A 12,451-nucleotide genomic window follows, 5' to 3' on the forward strand; every position below is an offset into this window, starting at 1 on the left:
GTCTCATCAGAACAAGCTGGCAGAGATCCTCTATGACTCAACACGGGTCAGTTTCACGTATGATGAGACTGCTGGTGTGCTTAAAACCGTCAACCTGCAGAGCGAGGGCTTCATCTGCTCCATCCGGTACCGCCAGATCGGCCCGCTGGTCGACCGGCAAATATTCCGCTTCAGTGAGGACGGGATGGTTAACGCACGCTTTGACTACACCTACGACAACAGCTTCAGAGTCACCAGCATGCAGGCTGTCATCAATGAGACACCGCTGCCTATTGACCTCTATCAGTTTGATGACATATCTGGAAAGGTGGAGCAGTTTGGGAAATTTGGAGTCATCTATTATGATATCAATCAGGTAAGACAGTATTAACTGCATTGATTTATATTGTCAAATTGCCAAAATGATGGATAAGTAAGAAAAAGTACCTCATAAATCTTGAAAATAATGTGGACCAGTCGTTGAAGTTAGAACTGATACTAGCCATTTAAAGGGACAGATGAAGTGATACATCAGATCAGTGAAACATCACACATACATCCTCAATAATGAGTGAGGTGACAGGTGTGTGTACTCTGTCATCACCCACAGGCTTTCACATTGTTTCACTTTACTGTTTCACCCTCCTCCGTCCTTCCAAACTGAATCTTTTTTACAGCTGCACCTGGCATCAAGCCGTGCTTCTTGGGGTAGGGGATATGCCCTAAACGTCATATCATATTTTCAACTTTATTGATAATATGACCAAATAGTGCAGGGATGGTCAACTGGAGGCACGGGGGCCACATACGGCCCTCACCCTCACTTGAAGTGGCCCTCAGTACAACTACATGCATTTGAGCATGAAATCTCAAAAGTGCAGTGTAAAAATGCACAAAATTACTTCTTGCAATTAATGTTGGTCTGCTGTTCTTGCACTGAAAAAAAAAGAAATCACAGTAAGTGGTTATTTATTTATTTTTTTATTTTATTAACCCTTTTGTATTCCTATTTATACTGTTAAACATGCATTTGAGCATGAAATATGTTAAGTTACTGCACTGTAAACGTGCATAAAGTGTTTTTTAACACAAAATAAAATTGCAGTTTCATCATATCTATTATTTACGGTCCTATATGTGGCCCTGTGGTAGTGTCCATGAAAAACTGTGGCCCTCCAGCATTTAAGTTGCCCATCCCTGAAATAGTGTATTTAAACAGCATTATGTTACTCATCAGCAAGTAAAAGACATCCCTCAAAAATAGACAGCAATAACTAAACCTATGGTTTTTATTCAGAGTGGAATGTAATATATTAAAGGCCTTAATAAATTAAATGCACAAGTAAATGTTTTGGAATGGGAAGACTGAACCATGAAATTATAAATAAAGTTCTCTGGTAGTGGTTAAATAGCACACAAACCAAACATTTCACTAATGAGAACTCCTACTCATCATGAATGAATGAATGTAGAAACTTAGTCCAAGTTTAACTTTTAATGAATTGTTAGGAGCGATTTTGAGAGGCTCGATAAACGGCCCAGAGCTATATGCTTGAATTCCTCAAATACAACTGGACATCAGTGTGTGTTTCTATCAAGCAGGACAAACACATTAATAGCATTTGTTTATTGTTAATACTGATGTCTTTTCTGGTCAGTCATGTGTGTTGTTCCTTTTCAGTGAACATAGTAAACTGTTTATGGTGACCTGAATATTGCCCCTGTCTTAGATCATCTCCACAGCAGTGATGACCTACACCAAACACTTCGACCAGCACGGCCGCATCAAAGAGATCCAGTATGAGATCTTCAGATCTCTGATGTATTGGATCACCATTCAGTACGACAACATGGGCCGGGTCACCAAGCGGGAGATCAAGATTGGACCGTTTGCCAACACAACCAAATATGGTTATGAGTATGATGTTGATGGACAGCTGCAGACAGTCTCCCTCAACGAGAAGATGATGTGGAGGTAAGACCATAACATTAAACAGAAAAAAGCAGCTTCATTTTTGGTGATGCCAAATGTTATATGTATAATTTTCTGTCTTTCCAGGTATAATTATGACCTGAATGGGAACCTGCATTTGCTAAACCCTGGCAACAGCGGCCGCTTAACTCCTCTACGCTATGATCTGAGGGACAGAATAACTCGCCTGGGAGATGTTCAGTACAGGCTGGATGAAGACGGTTTCCTGAGACAGAGAGGAGCTGAGATATTTGAATACAACTCCAAAGGTGGGTAATTATTATTTTGTTGACCCAGCGAAGCAGTATAAAGGCCCAGTCACACCAGAGAGTGACACAGCAAAGCTCATCCATGTGTTCAATTAGTTCAATGACTACTGTAAGGGCTGGTTGGAGAACCACATCCAGCTGGGAGCGTCCTAACGCTAGTCATTTCAGCCATAGCACAATAGAGGAGCGTGTCTATGTTCCCCTCTTTGTATGAGACTGGGGAACATAGACACGCTCCCGGGGAACACAGGACCCTTTTTGGGAAAAAGGGTCCTGTGTTCCCCGGTCTGTTACTTTTTCCACCATTACTGCCAAATTCCATGGCAAATAGGCCTATGTAAGCCTACGGGCTGTTTGACGCACGTATGCAAATAACCTCAACCTAACCTAACCTAACCTAACCCTAACCCTTACCCTAAAAGGAAAAAGCTAAGCCTTGACGCAAGACAATATGATTAGGGGTGGGAATATACAAACATGAGGAATCCTAGATTTAAAAAGCCAAAAAATGAACTGAAAGTAGCTGCTGTGCAAATTTAAGTTTTGGGCTGCTTGAGCCAAGGTGGGCCATGTGACGGTAGGCCTGCTGGCCATGCTGAGAGTCTACCGTAAAGATTGATAGATTGCGGGGAACATATTCCCTTTTTCTGGAAAAGGGTCCTATGTTCCCTGACATGTATTGCTGCAGGGGAACATAGGACCCGGGGAACATAGAGATGACCCCCACAAGCTAGCTTGGTAACTGTCAGTTATTAAGCTTGGTAGCTTGGTTGATAATAGGACAATAAGTTCACACAGTTTATTCAAGAGATGCATCGGTGCCATTGACTTCTATTTCATTACTATCTAGAAGCCATTTTTGGACAAAGTTTAGATTTTATGATCAGAAAAGTGAATGGTGCAATACAGCTAATGAATAAAATAGCCTCCTCCATTTGTTGGCACTGTCAGGACAGATTGGTATTATTAAAATGCAGAAACTCAAGTTCACTAAAGTTAAACTCGACACAGAGGACTTGAATTTACTTAGCCTTTGATTGTGGTCATCCCAATGAAATTAATTAACTTGCTGCAAAAGTCTGACATTTGGATTGCTGATGTGTCAGAGCCTTAACCTTAGGTATTTGGGTTTTTTTCTTAACTTTTTATTTTTATTTTAGACAAATGCAACAATCCTCCTTAAGTCTACAGTTTTTACAGTCTGTACATAGTAGCTTTTTATACCAACATCTTTGTCACTTTTCACATCCTTATTCTTTCTTTTGATTCCTGTATTTCAGGTCTTTTAGTTCGTGTCTACAGCAAAGCAGCCAGTTGGACCATCCAGTATCGTTACGACGGTCTAGGTCGGCGTGTGGCATCTAGAAACAGTCTGGGCCAACACCTGCAGTTCTTCTACGCTGACCTGAACTACCCTACCAGGATCACCCATGTCTATAACCACTCCAGCTCCGAGATCACATCCTTTTACTACGATCTGCAGGTGGCTATACTGGAAAATCAGTCATCTTAACATGGTGCTATCATTGCTAACACTATATTTGGTCAAATTTGACACAAAAGTATGTAAGTGTTGGTATTTCTTGTTCCAAACTCCAATGTTTTCCAGGATCTCCAGCTAGAAACAGGCAAAGTATATGGAGGAGTCTAGCTTTCTCTGGACAGAGCTCCCACTCACTGCTATTTATGAGTCACTTTTAGTTTTCCCTCTCTACTTTTGAGTTATGATAGTGTGTGTAGAGCAGGTTTCCCTCCAGTGACCATAGGGAAAACATTGTGAGTGTACAGCATTTCAATTAGATAGCAGATGATGGTTTTTCTCTGCAGCAACAGCCCAAATAGGTTATAATAGTGACATCATTATTTATATCACTCCTGTTATCATTTGGGTTTAGAATACAAACACAAAAAATATTGATAATTACTCATCATCGTCATCATGTTTTTATTAGTGGTAGTAGTAGTTGTAGTAGTCTGTAAATAATGTGTTTAATTGTTATGTTTATTGTTGCACAGGGCCATGTGTTTGCTATGGAGATCAGCAGTGGAGAGGAGTTTTATATTGCATGTGATAACACTGGAACGCCACTGGCTGTCTTCAGCAACAATGGACTATTGCTCAAACAGGTATGTGTGTGAATGTGTGTGTTGGTCCTTGCAAAGTAAGAAAGTGCTGGAGTCTTCAAGTGTGTTAAAGTTCTTATTTATTATTGCTGTTTTATTTATTTATTTAGGTTGATTTTGTGATGTTGTTGTTGTTGTTCTTTTTCTTTTCTTTTTATACCGTGTTTGTCCATTGGTGATTTATGTTGTGTGTAATTTAATTTAAAAAAAAAAAAAGTAAGATAGTGCTGGAGTCTATTTTGTGTATATGTTGGAATTAGTTAAATGGTTTTGGGTCTCAATATCATGTTTTTGTGTGTAGGTGCAGTACACGGCATATGGGGAGGTTTACTTTGATTCCAGCCCAGACTTTGTGCTGGTTATTGGTTTCCATGGAGGCCTGTATGATCCTCTGACACGACTGCTGCATTTTGGGGACAGAGACTACGACATCCCTGCTGGAAGGTATTCACTCTGTCTAAGCATGAGATGTTATTCTATACAACAATATGCTTTCTGGGTTTTTCAGTGTCACATCTGACGAGAGTGAGTTCTTTTTTACGAAGGTGGACCACTCCTGACATCAGCACATGGACACATGTTGGTAAAGACCCTCAGCCCTTCAATCTCTACATGTTCCGAGGCAACAATCCCATCAGCAAGATTCATCAGGTCAAAGAATATGTCACAGGTAACAAGCAAACATTTACAGTAAGAATCACTAAGTGGTAGATAGTACTTTTGATCAATGGCGAGACGACCATAACGAGCGGGGTCTAGCTAAATCCCATTAGTTTAGCCAGTAATGGGGCTAGTTGGTAGATTAGGCTTTTGCCAAATCCTGTTTCTCAGCAAGGCTAAAACATCCTTTTTGGTGGTGATAAAGGAGTGTAAAGCCAAACATTGTTCTTCTTTTAAAATAAACTTTGGCTCTAAACTATCTAGAACACTGTCTACAGCTAGATCCAAAGAGAGCTTGGCGTCTGCTGCAGCCATGTTGGATCCGTAAGAAAATTACAAGCTTCCGTCTGTAGTATGCGTCATCGTCTTGCCGCCCCTACCCGTTCTGTGATTGGATACCAAAAGTAGGGCTAAAAATCGGCCATGGACACCATGCCGCCTTGCAGTTCGAAACAAAATCGAGCGCGCAAGGCAGCATGGGTATACCCAGGCTAGTGTGTCAAGTTGTTCTAGTAAGCATTCTGTAATATTAATTAATTAACATTATGATATGGGTATATGAAGGCCAAGCTCAAAATGATACCCCCAGTCTCAAGAACTGATAGAAATGCTGTGATTTGGTTTGAAAAACTCTGTGATTAGATGGCAAGGACTTCAGTTCTGTAACCTCTCCTTGTTGTCAATAAACATAGAAAACCATCCCTCCTAGGGCTTTTAGAGGAGGGTGGTAGTCTAGGTAGTTTGTAAAGTTCCATGAGGCTGTGATGATCCTTGAGGTCGCAGCAGGTTTTATACAGCGAGGTCAAGTTTAAAAAATGCCCTCACTACAATGAAATGGCTGCTATGGAGACTAACAACATCATACTTGAATATAAAACGGGACTCATTGAATCCACAAGAGTCTCAGCTTTCTTTTAATACCCAATTTACTCTGAAAGGATATCCTATATTTAACAAATGATATTGATAAATATATTGAGAAATGGGGAATGATTTTAAGACTATATTCTTTACAGGGTAGCTAAAATGTATCTGCATACACTGATCATCATGGGCTGTTCTTGGTGGACTGGTATGGAAATGAAGGTGGAGGCTGACTGGGTTCATTACAGGGGAATGTTTACTGGGAGTCTACCAGTGACAGTGAATCTCACATGGGACAATGAATAGACATGCAATAGTGTGGTGGTTGTCTCCTGTTAAGACAGTTTAACATGTTGAGCATGGCCTAATTTTACCTGTCTTGGTATATATATATATATATATATATATATATATATACCAAGACAGGTACCCATACCTCAAACCCAACAGGAAGTCCGCTATCTTGATTTGAAAAACGCACAATTCATCGTTTTTACCCATTTCCACCTCGCATACTTTAACGAACTCCTACAGATTTCACACAATTTACTTCAAAACTTGGTCAGTACCATCACAAGGCCTTTGGGATCAAAAGTTGTATAAATCTTTACCGACAGTCACACTATGTGGGTGTGGCATGGCGGCAAAATATGGCGTCTCGCCATAACACACGAGACTGCATAACTTGACCATACATTGTTCAGTCTGTCCCACATTTCACACACGTGATTAGGGTCCAGCCCGGGACACACCCACGTGTCAATAGTGACACACAGTCATAGCGCCCCCTGCTGGCTACAGCAAGTCTTATGTTTTACACCTACCCCGAGCACAGTGGTAGCACATTTGGGACGCATAGGGACTGAGCCCACATCGCCGTGCCCTCCCTCAACGGCTCCACTCTGCTTGCAGGCCTAATTTTTTTTTTTTTCTTAATTGGTTGTTAGTTTGGTCTTGTAAAAAATGTAAAAACTCAATAAAAGTTGAATCATAAAAAAATACCTAATTTACTCTAAACTTGGTGGAAGTGAAATTAGTCTGGGTCAACAGGCTGCAAAAAGTTGTATTTTCTGCCAGGTGGAATCTATACTTATCATGGAGATGTTGGATGATCCAGCATTCAAGTTATTAGAAATTACTTTTCATAGTAATGAGATGTAACATTTGAGGCATATGGGATTGAGGCATGAGAAATATACAAAGCTGCCATCTTTGTTATTACAATTTGTTTAGCTGGAACCTTGACTGAGTGCAAATTATTAAAGCTGTGTCACTCTTCAACGTATTTTATGTTTCCCTTTTCACACCCACTTCTCTCTTTCTCTGTAGATGTCAATATCTGGTTGGTCACATTTGGCTTCCATCTCCACAACGCAATCCCAGGATTTCCTATTCCCAAGTTTGACCTGACGCAGCCATCTCTGGAGATGAAAAAGAGCCAGCTGTGGGATGACTTGCCTGTATGTATCTACCCGTGAAATGGATCTGCCTCAAAGTTTAATGGGTTATTGTGTGGCCCATGCTACATGCTTAAGTTTTGTGAAAAATGTGCCAGTTTTTGTTGGTTTTTTTTCGAAAATCCTGCTGAAAGACAAACAAACAGACAAACAAACCCCAATAAAAGCATAACCTCCTTCATAGAGGTAAAAATTCATATTTTTTTAAAGCTGCTACACACATATTTTACAGATATTACACATTTTGAACTATATTATTCATAACTCTACTAATTAAACTAACTAAATACAGTCACGCACAGGGGACAAAATTACTATTAGGAAAGAAAAGTTGGAATAAAAAAAGATGAAATAAGCGAATGCTGTAGGAAGACACTGAGTGAGGATAATGAGGAGGGAAGACCATAAAGAGTCAGAGCCTTAATGCTGCATTCTCTGATCCTTCTTCTGTTCTTCCACTCAGTTATAGTTGCTTTTTATACACTTGTTTGGTGGACAGGTTATTAGGAAGTCAAACTTACACACAAAGAGTGAGAGACTGTGCTGAAATTCAGGGACACCAACAAGAACACTGCTTAATGAAGACAGAGACAAAAATAGATGTGGCAGATTGTGAACAGAATTGGGAGAAAACCAGAGAAAATGAAGTGGTAAAGGAGAGAGACTTGGGCCGACTGACAGTGTTATTTGAAGTGTACTGTAGATGTACTGGACTTATTTGTGCAGTTTAGCAGCAGTAATGGCCAGAAACTCTAAATTATGGGAGGGTAAACAAAAATGTAATAGCTTTTATATTATATAAGAATATTTTTAATTCTGAATAAAATGACAAGAAAAGGAAAAAGGACATTTGAAATTTCTAAATTTTTAATGCAGACGAAGCAATTAAAAAGACCTAAAAATTTAAATCGTAAATTATCTTTCCCCAATGTAAATGAGTCAAATTGAAAACTTATGAAACGAGGAACAGCTAATGAAGTATGCAGAGAAAATGATTATCCACGTCCATTGCAGTTTGGCTTCTGTCTGTATTATTCCACACACTGGTGTTGCTTTCTTTTAGCTGCTTTTTTACTTTTAACAGCTTATATAATAATTTCATAAAGGTGAAGTAGTAGGGGCAGTCTTTATGCAGTTTAAAAAGGCATTTGATATATTAAATCATGATATTGTTATTCATAAACTTAAAAAATGTAATTCATCTGATAAAACTTTGATTTATATTTTTCTAAGTTTACTACTCTGTCAGTTTCAAACCTGTCCTTGTCAGCATGGTTTGAAAAGACATGTCTCACACTCAATGTTTAGAAAACTGTTTTTCGTCTCTGTTTTATGGTATTTTGTCATATTTTGTTCCTTCTACTGCTTTGTCTTAATTATCTTCTTGAGTTCTGTGATTTTATTGAACATACCGTTTGTGTATTTGTTGAATTTGACATGTTTAAAAGGCCCCTCTAGTGGCAGGCATTAAGCACACACTACGTCACAGTCTTCTTTTCCTCTCCCCTGAAACACACCACCATCACCGCGGCTCTCAATATTCCCTGTGTCAACCCATGTCTTGACTCTAATAGGCTGTAGGTCCTGACAAACCAGATATTTTGCATGCTGTATATCTGGAACGTATTGGTGATGACCCTGAACAGTTTGCACATGGCAATCTTGCTCACAGGGCCAACACTGAGCCAACACAGATTTGCTTCTGATCTGAGGCTCTTATCCAAATATTGTCTGTCAACAGAAAATGAGGGATAAAATGGAGTAGTGTTACCGAGACATTAGGCTATAATTGCTGTGGTGTGGCACTGGTTTATAATAAACATTTGTCTCTATGCATACAAACATGAAATAAATGAATTACTTAGCCCTTGGCCACGGAAAAAATAGATGTGGCAGATTGTGAACAGTGTTATTTGAAGTTTACTGTAGATGTACTTGACTTATTTGTGCAGTTTAGCAGAAGTAATGGCCAGAAATTCTAAATTTATGGGAGGGTATACAAAAATATAATAGCTTTTATATTATAATAGAATATTTTTGTTATTTGCTTGTAACTGGAGAGTCGCCGGTTTGAATCCCGGTAGTGACAGGTCTAGGACTGAAGTGCCCTTGAGCAAGGCACCTAACCCCCCTGCACAGCTCCCCGGTCGCAGTAATGTGCTGCCCACTGCTCCTTGCATGGTGTGTTCACTTGTGTGTAAAAAAGGATGGGTTAAATGCAGAGGTTGAATTTCCCCATTGTGAGATTAATAAGGTAATTAATCTTAATCTTCTCTCGTCTACAGTCTATCTCAGGTGTCCAGCAGGAGGTGACTCGCCAGTCTCAAGCGTTCCTGTCTTTTGAGCGGATGCCAGAAATCCAGCTCAGCCGGCGTCATTCCGACCACGCCAAACCCTGGTTGTGGTTCGCCACAGTCAAGTCTCTGATAGGCAAGGGAGTGATGCTGGCTGTGATCCAAGGCCGTGTGGTGACCAACGCTCTCAACATTGCCAATGAGGACTGCATCAAAGTGGCTGCAGTCTTAAACAATGCTTTTTACCTTGAAGACCTACATTATACAGTGGAGGGACGAGATACGCACTACTTCATCAAGACCAGCTTGCCTGAGAACGACCTCAGTGCACTGCGGCTCACCTCAGGCAGGAAATCACTAGAAAATGGAGTGAACGTCACAGTGTCCCAGTCTACGACGGTGATGAATGGGAGAACGCGGCGCTTTGCTGATGTGGAGCTGCAGTATGGCGCTCTGGCACTCCACGTGCGTTACGGGACAACGCTGGATGAAGAGAAAGCACGAATCCTGGAGCAAGCAAGGCAGAGGGCACTATCGAGCGCCTGGGCCCGCGAACAGCAGCGGGTGAGAGACGGGGAGGAAGGAGTTCGGCTGTGGACCGAGGGGGAGAAACGCCAGCTGCTGAGCAGTGGGAAGGTTTTGGGTTACGATGGCTACTACGTCTTGTCCATAGAGCAGTACCCTGAGCTAGCCGACAGCGCTAACAACATGCAGTTCCTACGGCAGAGTGAGATAGGGAGGAGGTAACACGGCATCAACAAACTTCTAAATTCTACCCTGTGTGACTGTCAAAGACTAACGAAAAGTTCAGTTTCAACACAAAATGGATGTCACTGACTGAACTGTCTAGAGACTCTAAAGTCGCCACCGAAGGGACCCCATGTTTGCAAATTCGTTTTATTCTGAGGACGGCAAAGTTGGACAGGAAAAATTATGTTGTGATGGCTTAAAACGGTCTTCATGAGCCTGCAAGAAGGTTCGGTCTATTAACCAATGCCTTTTCTCTCTTTCTTTTTCTATCTATATTTTCTTTGTCTCTTTTTCGCCCTGTCGTCTGCCTTTAAAAAGCCTACACGCATGCCCCTACCCCTCTCTCTGGTAGGCGGGGCTTACCTGAGTGCTATAATCGTGTGCTATCTAGCTGTGAAACAGTGGGATGTAGAGACTTGTTTAAATAGCCAACTGAGCATTTCAGTAGCCATCACAACTAGATGAGCCCTCAAGCATTTAGACAGTTGTAAACTGTCAGAGCAGTCAATATAACAAATGTCTGTGGATCCCTCACAGATATTGCAGGTATCATATCTGTGTGCGTCCAGGTGTGACCCGTTGCTCTGGGTTATGGACCTCTATGAGCCATGTCTATAGGATCAGTTGTTTCCATGGCTGAAGGAACTGGAACTGTATTGGACTCTCTCAAAGAGAGACAGGCACAACAAAGGACTACAATTTGTATGAAGGAAAAAAAGACTTATATTCTGTTTGGCTTTTTTGTTTTGTTTTTATATATAAACTTGCATTTGCTTCAGACAAAAAGGGGATATAAAAAATGAACAAAAAAACGTTTACATGCTATTACCTATACCACTATTACTACTATTACTACACCACCACCACAACCACCACCGGAATGGACCATGATCTGAACTAAACAAAACTTTGAGTTGTGTTTTGTTTCCTCCTTATCTATAATATGTTTGGTCAGTTCTAAAACCACTCCTCCTGATCCCCTGTCTTTTTACAAGGTCTTTAAAATTGTACAGTTTCAGGCTAAAGTCCACAGCAGTCTGTGAGGAAACAGGAAAGCCATGGTGCCACGGCTATTTCTGATTCTTTGTGGACCGAGTGGGCTCACTGGTCCTGTAAAACACTGGTCTCTTGTCAGCCCAGGAGTCCTCCACTTCTGCAAAATGTGACTCAGCCTCATAATGCATAGACCTTGTGCTTTTATCGGTCAGAGGTAGTAGTATTGCTTGCAATAGAAACATGTTGTCATGGCTTTGGGGGGGCAGGGTTGCTGTGAGTAGTAACTAATTGTTGCTTCTCTCCTTGTTTTTGCTCGTTTCTCCTTAAAGGGACAGTGCATCGCCATCAGTGACTTTAATGAGTAACAGTAATAGATCAAAAATCGATGTGGATGTTTTCTCATTGATTGTGGGTCTCTGTACTCTTATAGAGGAGTTTATTTGTGTGTATGTGTGTTTACAAGGTTGGGAAGGCATCTTTAATCATTTTAAAGGAAACAGCAGGAACTTTACACAGAGTGTTAACATCATATGCTACCAATCTTTTTCAGAGACAAACTGATAATGTTTTATGGGTTGATCTTTTTTATTTTGAATGTTGAGAAATTCCACTTATCCGTACATCAATATTAGTCTCAGAGAAAGTAATTTATGTACAGTGTTTCTACGGTAAAGAATAAAAATCCTTGAAACTTTTGTTATTGTTGTTGTAATTGCATTTCCCACCTTTTAGGTGTAAAAGTTTCATGCAGCTTTGTGCAATTGTTATCGAGTACAGGTACAATTATTAAAAAACAAATTAAATTCAAAGGGCTTTATGTTCATTAAACCTTTCAAGAGCAGTGTTGTCCATCGTGTAGTCTGTGATCAGGAGTCCTGCCACTCTGCAGTGGCAAAACAAAAAGGTAAAGCCTAGTTGGGGCACTTTTAATGTTCAAATGTCTACAATCAGCAGAAGGTGCACCAAAGAGACCTCTCCCCTGTAAACTTCTCTGCCCTACCAGGTAAAGTTATCAGCATTTTCCAGACATATTTATGTATCAGAAATGATGCTGGTGTCTTTCTGGGAGGCCACGCAGTCATAGGT

At 40.6% G+C, this 12,451-nt stretch overlaps 1 protein-coding gene across 3 annotated transcripts in view; it reads left to right on the plus strand.

Annotated features, from left to right (window-relative positions):
• Positions 1-12,060, plus strand: part of tenm3 (teneurin transmembrane protein 3) — a 207,255-nt gene extending 195,195 nt beyond the window's left edge. For all 3 annotated transcript variants that reach the window (XM_059335424.1, XM_059335432.1, XM_059335440.1), the window contains 9 exons: positions 11-355; positions 1,710-1,954; positions 2,039-2,220; positions 3,501-3,703; positions 4,237-4,347; positions 4,646-4,788; positions 4,890-5,014; positions 7,198-7,328; positions 9,611-12,060. In XM_059335424.1, coding sequence (XP_059191407.1) covers positions 11-355; positions 1,710-1,954; positions 2,039-2,220; positions 3,501-3,703; positions 4,237-4,347; positions 4,646-4,788; positions 4,890-5,014; positions 7,198-7,328; positions 9,611-10,366 — 2,241 coding nt within the window. In that variant the 3' untranslated portion in view covers positions 10,367-12,060. The remainder of the gene's footprint in view (positions 1-10; positions 356-1,709; positions 1,955-2,038; positions 2,221-3,500; positions 3,704-4,236; positions 4,348-4,645; positions 4,789-4,889; positions 5,015-7,197; positions 7,329-9,610) is intronic.
• The last annotated feature ends 391 nt before the right edge of the window (positions 12,061-12,451 follow it).

This window comes from Centropristis striata, chromosome 1 (assembly GCF_030273125.1).
Source record: "Centropristis striata isolate RG_2023a ecotype Rhode Island chromosome 1, C.striata_1.0, whole genome shotgun sequence".
Lineage (NCBI taxonomy): Eukaryota > Metazoa > Chordata > Actinopteri > Perciformes > Serranidae > Centropristis > Centropristis striata.